The following is a 25,646-nucleotide window of genomic DNA, read 5'->3' on the forward strand; positions in this document are numbered from 1 at the left end:
TTTTAGCTTTTTTATTTTTTTTATTAGTTTTTAGTTTTTTTGTAGTTTTTGCCTTTTTTTTTAGTTTTTTGTCCTGGTCGCTTTCTCTTTGAGTGTCGTCATTTATTAGTTTTTTCCTTTTTTTTTTAGTTTTTTATTGGTTTTTACCTTTATTTTAGCTTATTTTTCAGTTTTTTCCTTTTTTTTAGTTTTTTTTTTATTTTTTATTTTTTTTAGTTTTTTACCTTTTTTTAGTTTTTTTAGTTTTTTTAGTTTTTTAGCTTTTTTACTTTTTTTATTAGTTTTTAGTTTTTTTTTGTAGTTTTTTGCCTTTTTTTAGTTTTTTCAGTTTTTTTTTTAGTTTTTTATTGGTTTTTACCTTTATAGTTTTTTTAGTTTTTTAGCTTTTTTATTTTTTTTATTAGTTTTTAGTTTTTTTTGTAGTTTTTGCCTTTTTTTAGTTTTTTCAGTTTTGACGTCACCTAATCCAGTTTTTTCAGGTGACGTCACCTGACACATCCATCCACACATCCATCCATCCATCCATCCACAGACAACTTATTTTTATATATATAGATATATATATACATATATATACATATTTTTGAATTGAAACTTGAAAAAGGGAATAGTTGTTGGAAAAGTGAAAGTCATGGCCAAATGTAGAAAAAAGCCAAGACAGATTGTCCAATTAAGTGGGCAACTCAGTCAAAGTTAATTTTACCCCTTTGATTGCCGTTGTTACTGTCTATATATATATATATATATTTACTAGCTGTTGGGGTGGCGCTTCGCGCCACCCCCAAGCCCTCCCGCGCGCGTAAGTCGTTACGCGCCATAATAGTTGCGCGCCATTGTAGTTGTGTCCCCTATGTCCCACCTGTGAATATATATATATATATATATATATATATATATATATATATATATATATATATATATATGGTTTTAACTACGTAAAACTTGCGAATATACAACATTCTTTGCTGTCCCATTGTCTTTGCATATAAATAGATTGTCAGGTTTACCGACTCTTGAACATGCAACATATAATGGTCCATGGGAAAACAATCTGTATTCAGATCTATACCTCATGATTCTAATGATTGCCCTTGAGCTTTGTTGATGGTGATTGCTAATCGACCATTCCCTGTCCCGGTGTCCCGGTCGTCATTTATATCCCCCTGTTTCCCCGGTGTCCCCGTTGTAGTTGTGTCCCTGTGTCCCGGTCGTCATTTATATTCCCTGTGTCCCGGTCGTCATTTGTATCCCGGTGTCCCGGTCTGTATGTACATTCGTTTTTTAGTTTTGTTTTTCTCCTTTATTTTTTTCCTTTTTTCTTTTTTTTCTTTTTTAGTTTATTTAGATTTTTAGATTTTTTATTAGTTTTTAGTTGTTTTTTTCTTTTTTAGTTTTTTTTTGTAGTTTTTACCTTCTTTTTAGTTTTTTTTTTACTTATGTCCTGGTCATCATTTATACTCCCTGTGTCCGGTGCTTTGTTGATTGCTAATCGAACATTCCTTTTGTCCCGGTCGCTTTCTCTTTGAGTGTCGTCATTTATTTAGATTGTCAGGTTTACCGACTCTTGACATGCAACATATAATTGTCCATGGGAAAAACAATCCATATTCAGATCTATACCTCATGATTCTAATGATTGCCCTTGAGCTTTGTTGATGGTGATTGCTAATTTAGTTTTTTTTTAGTTTTTATCTTTTTTATTTTTATTCTTAATTTTATTAGTTTTCTTTTTCTCTTCTATTTTTCAGTTTTTTCCTTTTTTTATGTTTTTTTTTTTAGTTTTTTAGTTTTTTTAGTTTTTTAGCTTTTTTATTTTTTTTATTAGTTTTTAGTTTTTTTTTGTAGTTTTTGCCTTTTTTAGTTTTTTCAGTTTTTTTTTTAGTTTTTAGTTTTTACCTTTTTTAGCCTAACCAGGATTTGAACCTGGGACCTTCATTCTCCGTTCTGACACCCTCTCTCATCGAGTGACTACTCCAGCATGTTCATTTTGGTGTTTTAAATGGTATATTATTAACGAAATCACCTGATCCACAGACAGACAGACAGACAACTTATTTTTATATATATAGATATATATATATATATATCTATATATATAAAAATAAGTTGTCTGTGGATGGATGGATGGATGGATGTGTGGATGGATGTGTCAGGTGACGTCACCTGAAAAAACTGGATTAGGTGACGTCAAAACTGAAAAAACTAAAAAAAGGCAAAAACTACAAAAAAAACTAAAAACTAATAAAAAAAATAAAAAAGCTAAAAAACTAAAAAAACTATAAAGGTAAAAACCAATAAAAAACTAAAAAAAAAACTGAAAAAACTAAAAAAAGGCAAAAACTACAAAAAAAAAACTAAAAACTAATAAAAAAAGTAAAAAAGCTAAAAAACTAAAAAAACTAAAAAAACTAAAAAAAGGTAAAAAACTAAAAAAAATAAAAATAAAAAAAAACTAAAAAAAAGGAAAAAACTGAAAAATAAGCTAAAATAAAGGTAAAAACCAATAAAAAACTAAAAAAAAAAGGAAAAAACTAATAAATGACGACACTCAAAGAGAAAGCGACCAGGACAAAAAACTAAAAAAAAAGGCAAAAACTACAAAAAACTAAAAACTAATAAAAAAAATAAAAAAGCTAAAAAACTAAAAAAACTAAAAAAAGGTAAAAAACTAAAAAAACTAAAAACTAATCAAAACTGAAAAAACTAAAAAAAGGCAAAAACTACAAAAAAAACTAAAAACTAATAAAAAAAATAAAAAAGCTAAAAAACTAAAAAAACTATAAAGGTAAAAACCAATAAAAAACTAAAAAGGCAAAAACTACAAAAAAAAACTAAAAACTAATAAAAAAAGTAAAAAAGCTAAAAAACTAAAAAAACTAAAAAAACTAAAAAAAGGTAAAAAACTAAAAAAAATAAAAAATAAAAAAAAACTAAAAAAAAGGAAAAAACTGAAAAATAAGCTAAAATAAAGGTAAAAACCAATAAAAAACTAAAAAAAAAAGGAAAAAACTAAAAAATGACGACACTCAAAGAGAAAAAAAAGGCAAAAACTACAAAAAAAACTAAAAACTAATAAAAAAAATAAAAAAGCTAAAAAACTAAAAAAACTAAAAAAAGGCAAAAACTACAAAAAAAAACTAAAAACTAATAAAAAAGCTAAAAAACTAAAAAAACTAAAAAAAAGGCAAAAACTACAAAAAAACTAAAAACTAATAAAAAAAATAAAAAAGCTAAAAAACTAAAAAAACTAAAAAAACTAAAAAAAGGTAAAAAACTAAAAAAACTAAAAACTAAAAAAAAACTAAAAAAAGGTAAAAACTAAAAGAACTAAAAAAGAAAAAAATAAATGACGACACTCAATGAGAAAGCGACCAGGACAAAAGGAATGTTCGATTAGCAATCAACAAAGCACCGGGACACAGGGAGTATAAATGACGACCAGGACAAAACTAAAAAATCTAAAAATCTAAATAAACTAAAAATAAGCTAAAAAAGAAAAAAAAAGGAAAAAAATAAAGGAGAAAAACAAAACTAAAAAACGAATGTATATACAGACCGGGACACCGGGATACAAATGACGACCGGGACCCGGGACACAGGGAATATAAATGACGACCGGGACACAGGGACACAACTACAACGGGGACACCGGGGGAAACAGGGGGATGTAAATGACGACCGGGACACCGGGACAGGGAATGGTCGATTAGCAATCACCATCAACAAAGCTCAAGGGCAATCATTAGAATCATGAGGTATAGATCTGAATACAGATTGTTTTCCCATGGACCATTATATGTTGCATGTTCAAGAGTCGGTAAACCTGACAATCTATTTATATGCAAAGACAATGGGACAGCAAAGAATGTTGTATATTCGCAAGTTTTACGTAGTTAAAACCATATATATATATCTATCTATATTCACAGGTGGGACATAGGGACACAACTACAATGGCGCGTAACTATTATGGCGCGTAACGACTTACGCGCGCGGGGGGGCTTGGGGGGGGCGCGAAGCGCCCCCACCAACTAGGTGTTGGGGTGGCGCGAAGCGCCACCCCAACAGCTAGTATATATATATAAATATATATATATATATATATATATCTATATATATAAAAATAAGTTGTCTGTCTGTGGATCAGGTGTCGTCATGTTTCTGTGTCGGCTGACGTCATGAAATTAGTTGTCGTCATTTTTGCTTTGACGATGCTTAGTATATTGTAAAACACATTAATTTGGTTAATAATATACCATTTAAAACACCAAAATGAACATGCTGGAGTAGTCACTCGGGGAGAGAGGGTGTCAGAACGGAGAATGAAGGTCCCAGGTTCAAATCCTGGTTAGGCTAAAAAAGGTAAAAAACTAAAAACTAAAAAAAAAACTGAAAAACTAAAAAAAGGCAAAAACTACAAAAAAAACTAAAAACTAATAAAAAAAATAAAAAAGCTAAAAAACTAAAAAACTAAAAAAACTAAAAACTAAAAAAAAAAACTTAAAAAAAAGGAAAAAACTGAAAAATAGAAGAGAAAAAGAAAACTAATAAAATTAAGAATAAAAATAAAAAAAATAAAAAGATAAAAACTAAAAAAAAAGTAAGAAGAAAAAACGAAAAAAAATTAAAAAAGCTAAAAAAAAAAAAGGTAAAAACCAATAAAAAACTAAAAAGAAAAAAAAAGGAAAAACCGCGCAGTTAGATGAAGATCCACCTGGACAGCGAGAGTCGAAGTTAGTTGTCGTCATTTTGCTATGACGGTGACGTCATTAAAGATATTTAAGACATATATGTTCACGTAAAAATCTATTAATGTTTAAGTTTAAAATGACTGATGAACTTACAATGGCAAAAGTCGACGAAGATGCTCAAAGAGTCTATGCCAAAAAACTTGCTGCTGATAGAGAAAGTCAAAAAAGAAAGCGTGCCGAGGAATCAAAAGAACAGCAAGGAAACATGCTTGAGGCTAAAGAACGCAAGACCGCGCAGTTAGATGAAGATCCACCTGGACAGCGAGAGTCAAAACATATCAAAACTGAAAATGATAGCGATGATGATTGGGTTTGGGATTTTGACTTGGATAAGGTCATCAATGCCTACCAGATTTTAGTTAAAAAAAAACAAAGGTTCGGCGATATGTATTTCATAGTGAAGCTGAAAAATAAAAAAGAAAAAGAAAACTGAAAAAAGAAAAAATGTAAAAAAACATGACGACAGGGACACAGGGAATATAAATGACGACCAGGACACGCTGAAAAATAAAAAAGAAAAAGAAAACTGAAAAAAGAAAAAATGTAAAAAACTAAAAAATACTAAAAAGAAAAAACACTCAAAGAAAAATTACAGACCGGACACTCAAAGAGAAATTACAGACTGGGATACCGGGACACAAATGACGACCGGGACACAGGGAATATAAATGACGACCAGGACACAGGTATTTAAGAATATCGTTCAAACACAAATTTTTAATTATAAGAAGACAGTTGAAAGAGAAATTTCTAATTGTAAAATGACTGAAGAACCTACAATGGCAACACCTGAGGAAGCTGCTCAAAACGAATGTATTCAAGCCGAAGTAGCTGAGTTGGTAAAGCGTTATGTTTCAGGTTCTAGGTCCGAGAGGCTCCAGGTTTGAACCTTGGCTTTAGCATTAATACAAAAGAAGAAAAAAACTAAAAAAGGTAAAAACTACAAAAAAACTAAAAAGAATATATATATATATTTATATTTTATATATATATTTTCTATATATTGTCTGTCTGTGTAACGATGACTCTGGTCAAACATTTTCAGATCAATTGCTGGCAATTGGAAACGGAAAGCTCCCAGTAGTGGGAAAGCCAAGAATGTTGTATATTCGCAATTTTTACGTAGTTTGAAACACATATATAAATCTATCTATATTCATAGGTGGGACACAGGGACACAACTACAATGGCGGCGCGTAACGACTTACGCGCGCGGGGGGGCTTGGAGGGGCGCGAAGCGCCCCACCAACTAGGTGTTGCGCCCCAACAGCTAGTATATATATATATATATATATATTAGGAGCTAGGCGGCTTCGCTGCCGGGCTTCAGCAATCGGCAGGCTTTTATACATGGGTTGTCATTGTCACTTGTGTTCTAAAGGCAGATAATTTGAGCCTTTTCTTGATGTCATGGCGTCCTAAATGGACCTTAAATTAGAAGTTGTGCATTTGTAAAATTATGTATTTTTTATTGGACCTCTAACTTTTGCCTCGGCTTGTCTTTTATCATTTTGAAAGACATATCGCCGAACCTCTGTTTATTCTAATTGTTCACGTGGTGAAACAAGAGTTTCTTTTTCTTCCAACAATTTATCTAGTCCAGGTTTTCGATTTTCAAAGGTATGGTAGGCATTAATGACCACTTTTGTTTATTTCAATTGTTCAGGTGGTGGGACAAAACTTCTTCGCCTCGAACCTTTTCGCCTCGGCCAGTCTTTTGTCATTATGAAAGACATATCACCGAACCTTTATTTCTCTTAATTGTTCAGGTGGTGGGACAATAAATTCTTCTTTTTTTTACCACGATTTATCTAGTCCAGGTTTTTAATTTTCAAAGGTATTGTAGGCATTGGTGACCTTATCCATGTCAAAATTCAAAACCTAATCATCAGTGCTATCATTTCCAACTTGGTTCGTTCGTTTTACCTCGGCTTGTCTTTCGTCACTGCGGGATACACATCGCAGAACCTTTCCTTTTTTTAACAAAAGTATGGTAGACATTGATGATCTTATTCATGTCAAAATCCCAAAACCAATCATCATCACTAGAATTTTCAATTTTGACACGTTTTGATTCTCGCTGTCCAGGTCAATTTTCATTGAGTCACTCACATGCTCGGTGTCGCATGTCTTCTAATAGCATGTATCTTTGCTCTTCATTTTCATTTTTGACTCGCTCACACGCTCGCATGTCTTACGTGTGTTTTTGCTATTCATTTTTGACAGACTCTAATTGACGTTTTCGCTTATCTTCTAACCGCCCGTGCCTTTGCTCTTTTTTTTCATTTTGACCCTTTTTTGAATTTTGATTACTTCAGACAATTTAGCAATGGCCTTTGCTTTAGCAACCCGTATTGGTGTTGTCGCAATTGGGTGGTCCAGGTTGTCGATTTTCAGATTTGATAGTACAAGTGTTGGTTCCAAAGAATCCTCGTTTATATTAACAGTAATTGCATTTTTTTTTTTTTGGCCTTCTAACAGACATTTTGTTATATAAATAACTGATGCATTGGAAACTCAACAATCTTATTTATGACAAGCATGACACCACATAAGAAAATGCTTAAATGATGTCATAAGAAATGCTTATATGATGCACTAACATGGTACATGAAGTCATTTGCAAAACCAAAATTAAGGCTCTTAACGAAAATTTCTCAGACTTCTGACCTAACTAGATCGTTTTTTTCTCTTGTCTGAATCAGGGTATTTTACTTTCCTTGCATTTACGAAGAAGATTTGTCTGTTATTTCTGCTGGAATAAAATATAATATCGTTTATATATATATATATATATATATATATATATATATATATATATATATATATATATATATATATATATATATATATATATATATTACTGAGTATTATTTAATTATTTAATACATATAGAGGGCCCAGCAAAAAACAAAACAAAAAAAAACATAAAAACCCTTAACTATTCGATCCGGACCTGCAATTGTGGATCAACAACAATTTTTATTATTATTGGAAATTAACGGCATTATTTTCAAAGTCAATGGAACACCATTTACTTTCAATTAAACCCATATTTACAAGTAGGCCTACTTTTCAGTGACTAGACACTTTTTCACTTTTTGAGCAAAATTCTGAAAGTTTCAGTCAAACACAACAAAATTTTTTCAGTGGCCTTTGGAGGGGAAAGAGGGGTTTGTAATGCAAAAGAAAATATCTCTTCATGTACATTAGGTAAAAGATCAAGGTAATTATAAATATAACAGCCATTATAGCAAATTAACCGTTCTTTTCCAGTTTTCCCACATAATATTCATCCTTCAAATTCCCCGATAGGTGGCTGGTGACACACAACTCACCTTCATAATCTTGCGTTTGGCGCTTCTTAGGATTTTTCCCGTGTAGTGCAGCGCGTGGCAACGAATTAGCGCTTTACGTCAGGTATTACAGTCAGATAAAACTTGTCAAATAAAAAAAAAGAAGGAAAAACACAGACACAGATACACAGTGTCAGACAGACACTAGTCAGATTAAAACAACCGATCATCAACTAAAAACTGAATCAATACAACAAATTCACTGATTAACAATTGGGTCTTTGGGCTTTATTGCCAAACCGGGTACACAGGAGGGTTTTTCTCTTTGATTAAATAATAAATTTAAATAAATAAACAAAATTAAATAATAAAACAAGATAAGACAGGCAAAATAAAGATTGATGGAAGAATAGGTGTGCGTGTAACTGAGCCCACTGCAACTGAATCCATGTGCGCCTTAGCCCAGTGCAACTGAATTCATGTGCGTCTTACTCCAGGTGGAACTGAACCCCGCTCAACTGCACCCTCAGGTAACTCAACCACCGTGGAGCTGAACCCTCGTATAGCTCAACCCCTGTGCAACTCAACCCACGTGTAACCGAACCCCATTTACTGAACCCCCTCGAAACCCCCATGCAGCTCAACCCGCGTTTAATCCAAGCCCTGTTTGACTCAACTCGATCCGTGGCCAAAGAATAAGTTTAAACTAGCACTGTCGTGCACAGTTTCTAACTTTTATTACCCATTTGGGCAACCCCAGAACTTTTCAAAATTAAAACTTTCGGGACTGGGGTTATTGCGGAGATCATGGCCCTACAAAGTGTTTTTTTTTTTTTATTAACTATGAGCTTTTTAATTAGTGCTTGGGTAATGATTTGCTAAGGGGTCAGTAAAAACTCTGACTCTTTTGAAAGCTTCAGTTTTGAAAGCTATCAGTTTCATTTTGAAGTTACGTAAAAGCATTTTATTTGAGTCATTCCACATTAGGTCAACCAGGAAATGAAACTCACTTTTGTGGGGTAGGGGAAATAAAAACCTAATTCTGAGAACCTCTGATGGTAACCCATTTCAGCACCCCCTATGACCTTCCAGTGACCGCAGAAAAAATTAAAGAAACAAGAGCTAAGAGCTCATATGGCACTTATGACGAGGCAAGAAGAGCTAAGAGCCAAGACATCATATGGTATGAGCTCTAACAAAATTCTATGAATCAATAGATTGATTTAAAAGGAAAATAAGAGGCTTAATGCCGGTCAGGATTTAAAGTAAGAGCTCTGAGTCACGATGTCCTTCTAAATATCAAAATTCATTAAGATCCGATCACCCACTCGTAAGTTATAAATACCTAATTTTTTATAATTTTTCCTCTCCTTTTAGCCCCCCAGATGGTCGAACCTGGGAAAACGACTTTATCAAGTCAATTTGTGCAGGTCCCTGACACGCCTACCGATTTTCATCGTTCTAGCACGTCCAGAAGCACCTGACTCGTCAAATCACTGAACCCCTGCCCTCAACTCCCCCAAAGACAGCGAATCCAGTGCGGTTCGGCCAATCACGTATCAAGGACATTTGCCTATTCTATCCACCAAGCTTCATCCCGGTTCCTCCACTCCAAGTGTTTTCCAAGATTTCCCCCCTCCAACTCCCCCAATGTCAAAGATCTGGTCGGGATTTGAAATAAGAGCTCTGAGACATGGATTCCTTCTAAATATCAAATTTCACTAAGATCCGATCACCTATTCGTAAGAGAAAAATACCCCAATTTTCCCGTTTTCCAAGAATTCCAGTTTCCCCTCCAACTCCCCCCGATGTCACAGGATCTGGTCGTAATTTAAAATTAGAGCTTTAAAGCACAAGATCCTTCTAATTATGAAATTTCATTAAGATCTGGTCACCCTTTTGTAAGTTACAAATACCTCAATTTTCAAAATTACCCCCCCCCCCCAACTCCACCAAAGAGAGCAGATTCGGTCCGGTTATGTCAGTCACGTATCTTAGACAGGTTTTTATTCTTCCCATCCAGTTTCATTCTGATCTCACCACTTAAAGTATTTTCTAAGATTTCCGGTCCCCCCTAACTGTCCCCCCCAATTACGCTGGATCCGGTTGAGATTTAAAATAAGAGATCTGAGTTACGAGGTCCTTCTTAATATGAAGTTTTATGAAGATCCGATTACTCCTTCGTAAGTTAAAAATACGTCATTTTTTCTAATTTTTCAGAATTAACCCCCCCCCCCCCAAATAGAGCAGATCCGTTCCAATTATGTAAATCACGTATCTAAGACTTCTGCTTATTTTTCCCACCAAGTTTCATCCCAATCCCTCCAATCTAAGCGTTTTCCATGATTTTAGGTTCCCTCACCCCAAACTCCCCCCAATGTCACCAGATCCGGTCGGGATTTAAAATAAGGGCTTTGAGACACGATATCCTTCTAAATATCAAATTTAATTGAGATCCGATCACCCGTTCGTAAGCTAAAAATACCTCATTTTTCTAATTTTCAGAATTACCCCCCCCCCCAACTACCCCAAAGAGAGAGGATCCGTTCCGGTTATGTCAATCATGTATCTAGGACTTGTGGTTATTTTCCCCACCAAGTTTCATCCCGATCCCTCCACTCTAAGTGTTTTCCAAGTTTTATGTTTCCCCCTCCCAACTCCCTCCCAATGTCACCAGATCCGGTCGGAATTTAAAGTAAGAGCTCTGAGAAACCATATCCTTCTATCAAATTTCATTGAGACCCGATCTCCCGTTCGTAAGTTAAAAATACCGCATTTTTTCTAATTTTTCAGAATTAACCCCCCCACCCCCGAACTACCCCAAAGAGAGCGAATCTGTTCCGGTTATGTCAATCATGTATCTAGGACTTGTGCTTATTTTCCCCACCAAGTTTCATCCCGATCCCTCCACTCTAAGTGTTTTCTAAGATTGTAGGTTTCCCCCTCCCAACTCCCCCCCAATGTCACCAGATCCGGTCGGGATTTAAAATAACAGCTCTGAGACACGATATCCTTCCAAACATCAAATTTCATTAAGATCTGATCAACCGTTCGTAAGTTAAAAATACTTCAATTTTTCGATGGTCAAATCGGGAAAACGACTATTTCTAATTTAATCTGGCCCGGTCCCTGATACGCCTGCCAAATTTCATTGTCCTAGCTTACCTGGAAGTGCCTAAAGTAGCAAAACCGGGACCGACAGACCGACGGAATTTGCGATTGCTATATGTCACTTGGTTAATACCAAGTGCCATAAAAACGAAGGAAAAAGAAGACCCGTTCGGGTGTTAAGCATTTACGCAAAGAATTTGTTTCGTAATTAGTTTGAAGAAAAAGTAACTGTTTTGTAATTAACTGAAGAAGAAAGAAAGAAAAAGAAGACCCATCAGGATATTAAGTATTTTTCCAAAGAATTTGTTTCACAATTAATTTTAGCGTTCAAATGACAATGAATTGACAATGACAATGACAATCTATCAATGACCAATCAGCTTTGCAGTTGATAATTTTTTTTTTCACTTGGCAGTGTTTTCAAAACTGCGAAGGGGAGTATTCAAGAGGGGGTTTTAAACAGCACTTTCAGGGTTTTCGAGAAGATTTCAGTGATATGTTTTAAGCCCTTACACTCCAGATATGCCTTTACACCGCAATTTGGTGCCATAAGGCATATTAGCATGGTGTTGTTACGACAAACTGTAAAAAGAGTGTATATGTAAATATTAGCTTTCAAATTACATTAAACACATCTCTACAATGTTCTAGTGCCTTTCAGTAATGGAGAAATAAAACAGAAAAAGGGAGACTTATCAGGGATTCCAGCACTTTTTTTTAAATTCCAAAAGTTTGTTTCCAAAAACAAACTTCTACTACTAAGATGAATGTAAATAACAGCTATGATTCCTAACTCAGCATTAACGGCAAGTTTCTCTTTAAACGGGGGTTCTGCTGCACGGCGGTTAATTTAAACGAGAGTTCAGTTGCACGTGGGTTAAGTTGCATGAGGGTTATGTTAAACGGAAATTGAGTTCTATGAGGGTTCAGTTGCTACAGGAGTTGAGTAGCAAACGAGTTGAAAGGGGTTGAGTTGTACGGCGGTTCATTTGCACAAGGGTTGACAAGGGAGGCACGAGGGTTCCGTTATATGGGTTCATTTAGACGTAGTTCAGTTACACGAGAGATTAGTTGCAATGGAACCATATAAATAAGATAGGTAAAAGACAGGTAAAGAATGCGCAGTAAACTCTACTGTCCGAATTGGCAATGCTGATTTTAGTTTCGTGGCTCTTCAGCCAAGACGTCCAATGGGGATAAGGACATTTTCGTAGGTCTGAAAGTACTGCCATCTACTGTTACTAGTCCTATACGTTCGTCATTCGGTTGAGTGTCATTTCGCTTTCAAAACCTGGGACTAAGGCATATTAAGATGGTGTTGTTACGACAAACTGTAAAAAGCGTGTAAGTGTAAATAATAGCTTCCAAATTGCATTAAACAGATCTCTAAGATGTTCTAGTACCCTATCAGTACTGGAGAAATAAAACAGAAAAAGGGAGACTTATCAGGGATTCCAGTTCATTTTTTTTTTTTTACCGTAAAAGTTTGTTTTCAAAACAAACTTTTACTACTAAGATGAATTGAAATAATAGCTATGATTCCTACCTCAGCACTACCAGACAAACCATTAAAGAATTCGATGAATAAAATAATATAAAATAAGTAACATATGAGAGTCACCACTCACTTTCTTTTTTTTTGATTTCTTGCTTTCCACTGGCTTTCTTCGCTTCCTTTCTAGCTTTTTCGCCTTTGTTGCCGAGATGGATTCCTCCTCCGGTAGTCTACTCGCTCTGTATTTGAACAATTGAACCAGAAGATACACTTGTAGAAAAACAATACCGACAAACATGCTCATGCGTATCACCTATAAACAAAAGGGCTATTAAGCCTAACGTCTAAATGCCAAGAAGCGACAGTGACATAAAATCTGAATTATTCATTTCTCCAAAATGAATACTCTGTAATCGACAAAATTTGAGATAAGTCGTTCAATTTTGGTTGACCATAAAAGATATTTAAGAAATCTAGGGGGCAATAACAGGGTCTTCGACACCCAGGCCGATGCTCTCTAGAATTTAAAATCGGTTCATTTTTTTTTATTTTGTTCCAAGCAGTGACGACGACTTACAAAATACAGTCAGCGCAAGGATCTTTTTCTATTAAAAAAATATATATAAAAGAGGTATTTTTCAAATATAGGAGGGGGTCTTTTCAATTTTCTTAAATGTTAGATCTATAAGATATTTAAGAAATCTAGGGGGCGATAACAGGGTCTTGGACACCCGGGCCGATGCTCTCTAGTATTTAAAATCGGTTCATTTTTTTTATTTTGTTCCAAGCAGTGACGACGACTTACAAAATGCAGTCAGCGCAAGGATCTTTTTCTATTAAAAAAATATATATAAAAGAGGTATTTTTCAAATATAGGAGGGGGTCTTTTCAATTTTCTTAAATGTTAGATCTATAAAATATATTTAAGAAATCTAGGGGGCGCAAACAGGGTCTTCGGCAACCGGGCCGATGCTCTCTAGTATTTAAAATCGGTTCATTTTTTTTTATTTTGTTCCAAGCAGTGACGACGACTTACAAAATGCAGTCAGCACAAGGATCTTTTTCTATTAAAAAAATATATATAAAAGAGGTATTTTTCAAATATAGGAGGGGGTCTTTTCAATTTTCTTAAATGTTAGATCTGTAAAATATATTTAAGAAATCTAGGGGGCACAAACAGGGTCTTCGACACCCGGGCCGATGCTCTCTAGTATTTAAAATCGGTTCATTTTTTTTTATTTTGTTCCAAGCAGTGACGACGACTTACAAAATGCAGTCAGCGCAAGGATCTTTTTCTATTAAAAAAACATATATAAAAGAGGTATTTTTCAAATATAGGAGGGGGTCTTTTCAATTTTCTTAAATGTTAGATCTATAAAATATATTTAAGAAATCTAGGGGGCGCAAACAGGGTCTTCGACACCCGGGCCGATGCTCTCTAGTATTTAAAATCGGTTCATTTTTTTTATTTTGTTCCAAGCAGTGACGACGACTTACAAAATGCAGTCAGCGCAAGGATCTTTTTCTATTAAAAAAATATATATAAAAGAGGTATTTTTCAAATATAGGAGGGGGTCTTTTCAATTTTCTTAAATGTTAGATCTATAAAATATGTTTAAGAAATCTAGGGGGCGCAAACAGGGTCTTCGGCAACCGGGCCGATGCTCTCTAGTATTTAAAATCGGTTCATTTTTTTTTTTTTTTTCCAAGCAGTGACGACGACTTACAAAATGCAGTCAGCGCAAGGATCTTTTTCTATTAAAAAAATATATATAAAAGAGGTATTTTTCAAATATAGGAGGGGGTCTTTTCAATTTTCTTAAATGTTAGATCTATAAAATATATTTAAGAAATCTAGGGGGCGCAAACAGGGTCTTCGGCAACCGGGCCGATGCTCTCTAGTATTTAAAATCGGTTCATTTTTTTTTATTTTGTTCCAAGCAGTGACGACGACTTACAAAATGCAGTCAGCGCAAGGATCTTTTTCTATTAAAAAAATATATATAAAAGAGGTATTTTTCAAATATAGGAGGGGGTCTTTTCAATTTTCTTAAATGTTAGATCTATAAAATATGTTTAAGAAATCTAGGGGGCGCAAACAGGGTCTTCGGCAACCGGGCCGATGCTCTCTAGTATTTAAAATCGGTTCATTTTTTTTTATTTTGTTCCAAGCAGTGACGACGACTTACAAAATGCAGTCAGCGCAAAGATCTTTTTCTATTAAAAAAATATATATAAAAGAGGTATTTTTCAAATATAGGAGGGGGTCTTTTCAATTTTCTTAAATGTTAGATCTATAAAATATATTTAAGAAATCTAGGGGGCACAAACAGGGTCTTCGGCAACCGGGCCGATGCTCTCTAGTATTTAAAATCGGTTCATTTTTTTTTATTTTGTTCCAAGCAGTGACGACGACTTACAAAATGCAGTCAGCGCAAGGATCTTTTTCTATTAAAAAAATATATATAAAAGAATTATTTTTCAAATATAGGAGGGGGTCTTTTCAATTTTCTTAAATGTTAGATCTATAAAATATATTTAAGAAATCTAGGGGGCGCAAACAGGGTCTTCGGCAACCGGGCCGATTCTCTCTAGTATTTAAAATCGGTTCATTTTTTTTTATTTTGTTCCAAGCAGTGACGACGACTTACAAAATGCAGTCAGCGCAAGGATCTTTTTCTATTAAAAAAATATATATAAAAGAGGTATTTTTCAAATATAGGAGGGGGTCTTTTCAATTTTCTTAAATGTTAGATCTATAAAATATATTTAAGAAATCTTGGGGGCACAAACAGGGTCTTCGACACCCGGGCCGATGCTCTCTAGTATTTAAAATCGGTTCATTTTTATTTTATTTTGTTCCAAGCAGTGACGACGACTTACAAAATGCAGTCAGCGCAAGGATCTTTTTCTATTAAAAAAATATATATAAAAGAGGTATTTTTCAAATATAGGAGGGGGTCTTTTCAATTTTCTTAAATGTTAGATCTATAAAATATATTTAAGAAATCTAGGGGGCGCAAACAGGGTCTTCGGCAACCGGGCCGATGCTCTCTAGTATTTAAAATCGGTTCATTTTTTTTTATTTTGTTCCAAGCAGTGACGACGACTTACAAAATGCAGTCAGCGCAAGGATCTTTTTCTATTAAAAAAATATATATAAAAGAGGTATTTTTCAAATATAGGAGGGGTCTTTTCAATTTTCTTAAATGTTAGATCTGTAAAATATATTTAAGAAATCTAGGGGGCACAAACAGGGTCTTCGACACCCGGGCCGATGCTCTCTAGTATTTAAAATCGGTTCATTTTTTTTTATTTTGTTCCAAGCAGTGACGACGACTTACAAAATGCAGTCAGCGCAAGGATCTTTTTCTATTAAAAAAATATATATAAAAGAGGTATTTTTCAAATATAGGAGGGGGTCTTTTCAATTTTCTTAAATGTTAGATCTATAAAATATATTTAAGAAATCTAGGGGGCGCAAACAGGGTCTTCGGCAACCGGGCCGATGCTCTCTAGTATTTAAAATCGGTTCATTTTTTTTTATTTTGTTCCAAGCAGTGACGACGACTTACAAAATGCAGTCAGCGCAAGGATCTTTTTCTATTAAAAAAATATATATAAAAGAGGTATTTTTCAAATATAGGAGGGGGTCTTTTCAATTTTCTTAAATGTTAGATCTATAAAATATATTTAAGAAATCTAGGGGGCGCAAACAGGGTCTTCGGCAACCGGGCCGATGCTCTCTAGTATTTAAAATCGGTTCATTTTTTTTTTATTTTGTTCCAAGCAGTGACGACGACTTACAAAATGCAGTCAGCGCGAGGATCTTTTTCTATTAAAAAAATATATATAAAAGAGGTATTTTTCAAATATAGGAGGGGGTCTTTTCAATTTTCTTAAATGTTAGATCTATAAAATATATTTAAGAAATCTAGGGGGCGCAAACAGGGTCTTCGGCAACCGGGCCGATGCTCTCTAGTATTTAAAATCGGTTCATTTTTTTTTATTTTGTTCCAAGCAGTGACGACGACTTACAAAATGCAGTCAGCGCAAGGATCTTTTTCTATTAAAAAAAAATATATAAAAGAGGTATTTTTCAAATATAGGAGGGGGTCTTTTCAATTTTCTTAAATGTTAGATCTGTAAAATATTTTTAAGAAATCTAGGGGGCACAAACAGGGTCTTCGACACCCGGGCCGATGCTCTCTAGTATTTAAAATCGGTTCATTTTTTTTTATTTTGTTCCAAGCAGTGACGACGACTTACAAAATGCAGTCAGCGCAAGGATCTTTTTCTATTAAAAAAATATATATAAAAGAGGTATTTTTCAAATATAGGAGGGGGTCTTTTCAATTTTCTTAAATGTTAGATCTATAAGATATTTAAGAAATCTAGGGGGCGATAACAGGGTCTTCGACACCCGGGCCGATGCTCTCTAGTATTTAAAATCCGTTCATTTTTTTTTATTTTGTTCCAAGCAGTGACGACGACTTACAAAATGCAGTCAGCGCAAGGATCTTTTTCTATTAAAAAAATATATATAAAAGAGGTATTTTTCAAATATAGGAGGGGGTCTTTTCAATTTTCTTAAATGTTAGATCTATAAAATATATTTAAGAAATCTAGGGGGCGCAAACAGGGTCTTCGGCAACCGGGCCGATGCTCTTTAGTATTTAAAGTCGTTTTTTTTTTTAATTTGGTTCCAAGCAGAGACGACGATTTACGAAAATGCAGCCAGGGCAAGGATCTTTTTTTTAATTAAAAAAAGATATAAAAGAAGTATTTTTCAAATATAGGAGGGGGTCTTTTCAATTTTCTTAAATGTTAGATACATAAAAGATATTTAAGAAATCTAGGGGGTGCAATGGCGAACCTCCTTCCAATCGGCGAGACTATTCCGAGAGGTTTTGTCCTGTACTTTTCCTTAGCAAAAGAAATAACATATACTTTGTAGCAAAGTGTTTCATTCTTATGGCTTCACAATGTTTATACTCTTAGGGGAGGGGGGGGGGGGTATATTAACCATATTTGTTCCCTTTTTTATTCCATCTACATTACTGAGTAATAGTTTCCTAGCCAAATTGCTTTTGAAAGTATCTAATCTCATTGGTACCCATCACATGAAGGTAAGGTCTAAATGTTCAAACTTTAATACTAAAACTTAGAAAATCGACAAAAATTCAAAATTAGTTATAAAAAGATTCTATTAGTGCGCTATCAACATTCAAATTAACACACTTAAACTTCAGCAAAATAAGGCCACAATCCAAATTGGTCATAAGGAAATTTTGTTAGTAGGTTATAAACATTTAAAGTTACACACTAAGACTTCGGCAAAATAAGGCCACAATCCTAATTGGCCATAAGGAAATTCTGTTAGTAGGCTATAAAAATTTAAAGTTAAACACTAAAACTTCGGCAAAATAAGGCCACAATCCAAATTGGCCATAAGGAAATTCTCTTAGTAGGTTATGAACATTTAAATGTACACACTAAAACTTCGGCAAAATAAGGCCACAATCCAAATTGGCCATAAGGAAATTCTGTAAGTAGGTTATAAACATTTAAAGTTAAACACTAAAACTTCGGCAAAACAAGGCCACAATCCAAATTGGCCATAAGGAAATTCTGTTAGTAGGTTATAAACATTTAAAGTTACACACTAAAACTTCGGCAAAATAAGACCACAATCCAAATTGGTCATAAGGAAATTCTGTTCGTAGGTTATAAACGTTTAAAGTTACACACTAAAACTTCGGCAAAATAAGGCCACAATCGAAATTGGTCATAAGGAAATTCTGTTAGTAGGTTATAAACATTTAAAGTTACACACTAAAACTTCGGCAAAATAAGACCACAATCCAAGTTGGTCATAAGGAAATTCTGTTCGTAGGTTATAAACGTTTAAAGTTACACACTAAAACTTCGGCAAAATAAGGCCACAATCGAAATTGGCCATAAGGAAATTCTGTAAGTAAGTTATAAACATTTAAATGTACACACTAAAACTTCGGCAAAATAAGGCCACAATCCAAATTGGCCATAAGGAAATTCTGTTAGTAGGTTATAAACATTTAAAGTTAAGCACTAAAACTTCGGCAAAACAAGGCCACAATCCAAATTGGCCATAAGGAAATTCTGTAAGTAGGTTATAAACATTTAAAGTTAAACACTAAAACTTCGGCAAAACAAGGCCACAATCCAAATTGGCCATAAGGAAATTCTGTTAGTAGGTTATAAAAATTTAAAGTTACACACTAAAACTTCGGCAAAATAAGACCACAATCCAAATTGGTCATAAGGAAATTCTGTAAGTAAGTTATAAACATTTAAATGTACACACTAAAACTTCGGCAAAATAAGGCCACAATCCAAATTGGCCATAAGGAAATTCTGTTAGTAGGTTATAAACATTTAAAGTTAAGCACTAAAACTTCGGCAAAACAAGGCCACAATCCAAATTGGCCATAAGGAAATTCTGTAAGTAGGTTATAAACATTTAAAGTTATACACTAAAACTTCGGCAAAACAAGGCCACAATCCAAATTGGCCATAAGGAAATTCTGTTAGTAGGTTATAAACATTTAAAGTTACACACTAAAACTTCGGCAAAATAAGACCACAATCCAAATTGGTCATAAGGAAATTCTGTTCGTAGGTTATAAACATTTAAAGTTACACACTAAAACTTCGGCAAAATAAGACCACAATCCAAATTGGTCATAAGGAAATTCTGTAAGTAAGTTATAAACATTTAAATGTACACACTAAAACTTCGGCAAAATAAGGCCACAATCCAAATTGGCCATAAGGAAATTCTGTTAGTAGGTTATAAACATTTAAAGTTAAGCACTGAAACTTCGGCAAAACAAGGCCACAATCCAAATTGGCCATAAGGAAATTCTGTAAGTAGGTTATAAACATTTAAAGTTAAACACTAAAACTTCGGCAAAACAAGGCCACAATCCAAATTGGCCATAAGGAAATTCTGTTAGTAGGTTATAAACATTTAAAGTTACACACTAAAACTTCGGCAAAATAAGACCACAATCCAAATTGGTCATAAGGAAATTCTGTTCGTAGGTTATAAACGTTTAAAGTTACACACTAAAACTTCGGCAAAATAAGGCCACAATTGAAATTGGTCATAAGGAAATTCTGTTAGTAGGTTATAAACATTTAAAGTTACACACTAAAACTTCGGCAAAATAAGACCACAATCCAAATTGGTCATAAGGAAATTCTGTTCGTAGGTTATAAACGTTTAAAGTTACACACTAAAACTTCGGCAAAATAAGGCCACAATCGAAATTGGCCATAAGGAAATTCTGTAAGTAAGTTATAAACATTTAAATGTACACACTAAAACTTCGGCAAAACAAGACCACAATCCAAATTGGTCATAAGGAAATTCTGTTCGTAGGTTATAAACATTTAAAGTTAAGCACTAAAACTTCGGCAAAACAAGGCCACAATCCAAATTGGCCATAAGGAAATTCTGTTAGTAGGTTATAAACATTTAAAGTTACACACTAAAACTTCGGCAAAATAAGACCACAATCCAAATTGGTCATAAGGAAATTCTGTTCGTAGGTTATAAACGTTTAAAGTTACACACTAAAACTTCGGCAAAATAAGGCCACAATCGAAATTGGCCATAAGGAAATTCTGTAAGTACGTTATAAACATTTAAATGTACACACTAAAACTTCGGCAAAATAAGGCCACAATCCAAATTGGCCATAAAGAAATTCTGTTCGTAGGTTATAAACGTTTAAAGTTACACACTAAAACTTCGGCAAAATAAGGCCACAATCGAAATTGGCCATAAGGAAATTCTGTAAGTAAGTTATAAACATTTAAATGTACACACTAAAACTTCGGCAAAATAAGGCCACAATCCAAATTGGCCATAAGGAAATTCTGTTAGTAGGTTATACACATTTAAAGTTAAGCACTAAAACTTCGGCTAAATCAGCTAAAATTCGAAATTAACAAAATTAAACTCCATTAGTTAATTATAAACATTCAAACTTGCAAATTATAAATTTGAATAAATCGGCAAAAATCCAAATCAGCCAGAAAGAAATTCTGTTAGTAAGATATTAACATTCAAACTTACAAACTAGAAACTTCGCTAAATCGGAAAAAATTCAAATTGGCCATAAGAAAATTATATTAATGAGTTATAAACATTTAAATTGGTCATGAGAAAATGCTATTAGTAAATTATAAACCTTCAAACTTACAAACTAGAAATTAGGCTAAATCGGAAAAAATCCAAATTGGCCATAAGAAATTCTATTAGTAAGTTTAGTAAGTTACCAACATTAAAATCCCCGCATTGCAACTTCGACGAAAATTGGCAAAATTTGGAACTGGTCATAAGGAAATTCTGTTAGTAAGTCAGAAACATTTAAACTTACACACTGAAACTTCGACTAAATCGGCCAAACTTCTAGACTAACCATGGAGAAATTACGCTAGTTATTTATAAGCATTCAAACTTGTGCACTAAAATTTTGGCTAAATTGGGAAAAATTACAAGTTAGCCATAAAAATTATATTAGTAAGTTATTAACATTCAAACTTACAAACTAGAAACTTGGCTAATTTAGCAAAAATCCAAATTGGCCATAAAGACATTCTATTAGGAAGTTATCAACATTCAACTTCACACACTAAAACTTTCGGTAAAATGGAAACAAGGAAACTCTATCTATAAGTAACCAGTATGCTTAAACATAAGGACAAACTTACAAGTATATTGTAATTTCTGGATGCCATTTCCAATCCTTCTGTTTCTTGTGGCAGTCCATATAGAAATGTGTATAATGCAATGGCAGATATGGCCAATCTAATAAGAGTATAAACTCTAGGCATAATCGAAAATACTAAAAAAAGAATAATAATAAAAATTTTGATCAATTTTATAAGTTTTCTCTTAGAAAACAGAAAATAAGAGTAAGTTCAACTGAACTTTTTTCTTCATTAATCATAACTACTTAAAGGCCATATTATCATTTAAAGTCATGTGCAAACAGACAATACGAGAAGTTTAACTAAAGTTGTTTACCCAGTGATATCATTATCTTAGGCTATACTACATATACTAAGCCAAACACAAACTAAAAAAAAGAAAAAAAAAACAGAAAATATTATTACATATTGTTATTACACTTCATATTATACATATTATTATTTACCCAGTACATATTATTATTTTAAGCCATACATTATGGCCAATGGCCGAAATAAACAGTTTTGGGTCAAGAAAAATTTCATTGTGTATCTGATACAAGACAAAACATGTTATTAGCCATAGTTACCGCAATTATCATATCAATATTATTAACCATGAAAGCGTAAAACAATTACCAATTGAGTATATACCATTAGTCAAGAGAATTTTATGTTACATCATGACCAATCGCCTTAATACTAATGGCCACTTATAGTTCTACCTACCCACCTAAGACCAACATAGCTGCGTGCGTCCCTCCTCCACTCCTGTCTATTTTAGGATCTCTATTTAGTCCCTCCTTTGAAGTTTCTACCTCCTATAAATTTTTAGTTATTGTTTACTTCCAGCCAATTTAAACATTATTTTTGTTAGGCCCTAGCTGCAAAACGAGATCTAACCATCGTGACCACTATAAGCAATTAAATGTAATCAATTTGAATGCGTATTACACTGCATTAAAAATACAATTGTACATTTTCCATGGCAATATAAATATAAATATAAATATATATATATATATATAATATATATATAAATAAGTTATCTGTGTGTTATGTCTGTCAACTGACGTCATTATAAGGATTGAGCTGTATGCGTCATGAAGTTGTTTGTCGACTGACGTCATGTTTGTCAACTGATGAAATTACAGACCGGGACACCGGGACACAAATGACGACCGGGACACAGGGAATATAAATGACGACCGAGAACCTCAAAGACAAATTACAGACTGGGACACCGGGACACAAATCACGACCGGAACACAGGGAATATAAATGACGACCGGGACACAGGGATTGTTTGAAGAGAAATTACAGACCGGGACAGAAATGACGACCGGGACACAGGGAATATAAATGACGACCGGGACACTCAAAGAGAAATTACAAACTGGGACACCGGGACACAAATGACGACCGGGACACAAATGACGACCGGGACACAGGGACACATCATTAGAATAATGAGGTATAGATCTGAATACGGATTGTTTTTCCCATGGACAATTATATGTTGCATGTTCAAGAGTCAGTAAACCTGACAATCTATTTATATGCACCGGCAATGGGACAGCGAAGAATGTTGTATATTCGCATGTTTTACGTAGTTAAAAACATATATATATATATATATATATATATATATATATATATATATATATATATATATATATATATATATATATATATATATATATATATATATATATATATATATATATATATATATATATCTATTCACAGGTGGGACACAGGGACACAACTACAATGGCGCGTAACTAATATGGCGCGTAACGACTTACGCGCGCGGGGGGGCTTGGGGGCACGAAGCGCCACCCCAACAGCTAGTTATCTATATATATATATAAATAAGTTGTTTGCGTGTGTCTGTTGACTGACGTCATGTTTGTCGACTGTCAACTGACGTCATGTTTGTCGACTGACGTCATTATAAGGATTGAGGATTATGCCTTCGTGAAGTTGTTTGTCGACAGACGAAATTACAGACCGGGACACCGGGATACAAATGACGACCGGGACACAGGGACACAGCTACAACGGGGACGCCGGGGGGGGGGGGGCACAGGGGGGATGTATAAATGACGACCGGGATGTTCAAGAGTCGGTAAACCTGACAATCCCGGGACACAAATGACGACCGGAACACAGGGAATATAAATGGCGACCGGGACACTCAAAGAGAAATTACAGACTTACGCGCGCGGGGGGCTTGGGGGGGGGGCGCGAAGCGCCATCCCAACAGCTAGTTAATAAATAAAATAGGATACCCATTTCCAAAAAGTATGTCCCTGATAAAGTTTAGTTCTGCTGTGATGTGGGAGCCAGAATAGATACAGCTCTTTTAACTTATGGAGGATGGTTTGATTTAAAATGCAGATATCTTTTGGTTTATGTTTAAATAGTAAACAGTAAATAGTAAAATTGGGTTTTACGACTGATTACGATAGCTCTTTTAAGTTTTTTGGGATGGTTTATTTGTTTCAGTAAATATGAATTTAACGCCCAATTTTCAATATATTGTGCATAAATATTCACCAGTAACTTGGAGAGGGATGCTCCCATCAGTAATCCCATTAGCTGGAATCATAAATGTGGAATCACAATGTGAAATCATAAGTCCAACCACTGTTCATGTTTAAATAGGACGGGGCTGTGGAGTGAGTTCACTGTTTCTAGTGTTTTGTCTTACATAAATAATTGTCAGTAGCTCAAGTTACAAACGTACGGAATGTTATACTTCATTAACATTAACCTGACTTCACTTCTTGGGTGCGTTTCATTTAAGCCAACCCTTTTTTTGTGCCAACCCTTTTTTGCCATTCGCACATTATTGTTACTTTGTATGAGTCGGACACTTTTTTTTGGGGGGGGGGTCAAACTAGGTAGTCTGTAGACAAAAAATTGTTTGTAGCTCGGTAGCGGTAAAGGATTGGAACTCGGTAGTTTTTCTAACATTGAGACGGAAAATGGATGAGATGAACGGGAAATAGAGACGGTGTAGAAACATTCGTGCTCTTCAGAATAGCACAAATTATTGATTTAGTCATGGTCTTGCTCTTTTGAAAGACTATAAATCAGATTACAGTTCATGGTCAGATAGTATTGTGTAAAGGAGCGATATTGCTGTTTCTATTGTCTTTTTTTGCAATAATATTCCCCAAGCGTTGATGGACTTGTGATAAAAATATGACTAACATATGAATAAAATGTTTATTTGTTTCGTTTTGCATGACGTATTTCACCCTGATCGCCTGGTTGTAGCACAGTGGATCAATGCTGTGCTCGACAATATTGGGCCCGGGCTTTGATCCCCGCCGCAGCAAGGCTAGTCGACAGGCTTGCTACTTGCCCCTGTAAAAATACCCAGCAATTGATACGTCGAATCAACGCCGTATGCGCCAGCAATGGCTCTGGAGGGTTGTTAATCTTGTTTTTTGCGTTTTATATTATTCAGAGCAACAATTAAGACTAATGAACAATATAGATTGAAAATTTTAAATTGTTAGATTGAAATACGTTCTGAGACCATACTGGCTATGCATGACGTATGAAAAAACGAGGATTTTATCGGCCAGTAGCTAAATATGAAAAACAAGCAAATATTTCGACAAGGACCTCCGCCAAGTCGTCCTCAGTGCTCAAAAAAAAAAAAAAAACAAAAAAAAAAAAAAAAAAAAAAAAAAAAAAAAAAAAAAAAAAAAAAAAAAAAAAAAAAAAAAAAAAAACAACAGCAAAATCTAACCTTTATAAGTGAACTACACGAGAGGAAGACAGATACTGACTCAACCAACAAAAAACCAAGTTTAAATCAATGAAAGAGAAGTTACCAATTAGATTGAATAAGTATCCTTTGCCTTGCAACAGATTTCGCCTGTCTACAATTTCGGTTTTCATTAGATATGCGGATAGGTTGTCTTAAATTAGACTGAGCGAAAGTATTCATAGAGTCTTTTAATATTGAATTATTATAAATTGGGCTTAAGGAAATATCCCCCGTGTCTCTATTTATAGCCAAATTTATATTTATATGTTTTTTTTTTTTTTTATCTCAATAGCCTCTTTAAAAGATTGCGGTAGACCATTTACAGTAGATATTAAAGTTGCCTCTTCAAAAAGAACTAAATGGGCAGGATTTTTGTATATATGCTGGGCCAGAGCTGAATCAAAGTTGTTATTTTTATTTTCCAATCTCAGGGACTTATCTATTGAAATTTTGTATTCTTG

At 34.1% G+C, this 25,646-nt stretch overlaps 1 protein-coding gene across 1 annotated transcript in view; it reads right to left on the reverse strand.

Moving 5' to 3' along the window:
- The window catches only part of LOC136035868 (translocating chain-associated membrane protein 1-like 1), a 67,587-nt gene that overhangs the window by 20,728 nt on the left and 21,213 nt on the right, over positions 1-25,646 (reverse strand). Inside the window, exons 5-6 of the mRNA XM_065717827.1 lie at positions 21,417-21,550; positions 12,787-12,966 (exon numbers count right to left, since the gene is read on the reverse strand). Of these exons, the coding sequence (XP_065573899.1) occupies positions 12,787-12,966; positions 21,417-21,550 (314 nt within the window). The remainder of the gene's footprint in view (positions 1-12,786; positions 12,967-21,416; positions 21,551-25,646) is intronic.

Source organism: Artemia franciscana, chromosome 14, assembly GCF_032884065.1.
Source record: "Artemia franciscana chromosome 14, ASM3288406v1, whole genome shotgun sequence".
NCBI lineage: Eukaryota > Metazoa > Arthropoda > Branchiopoda > Anostraca > Artemiidae > Artemia > Artemia franciscana.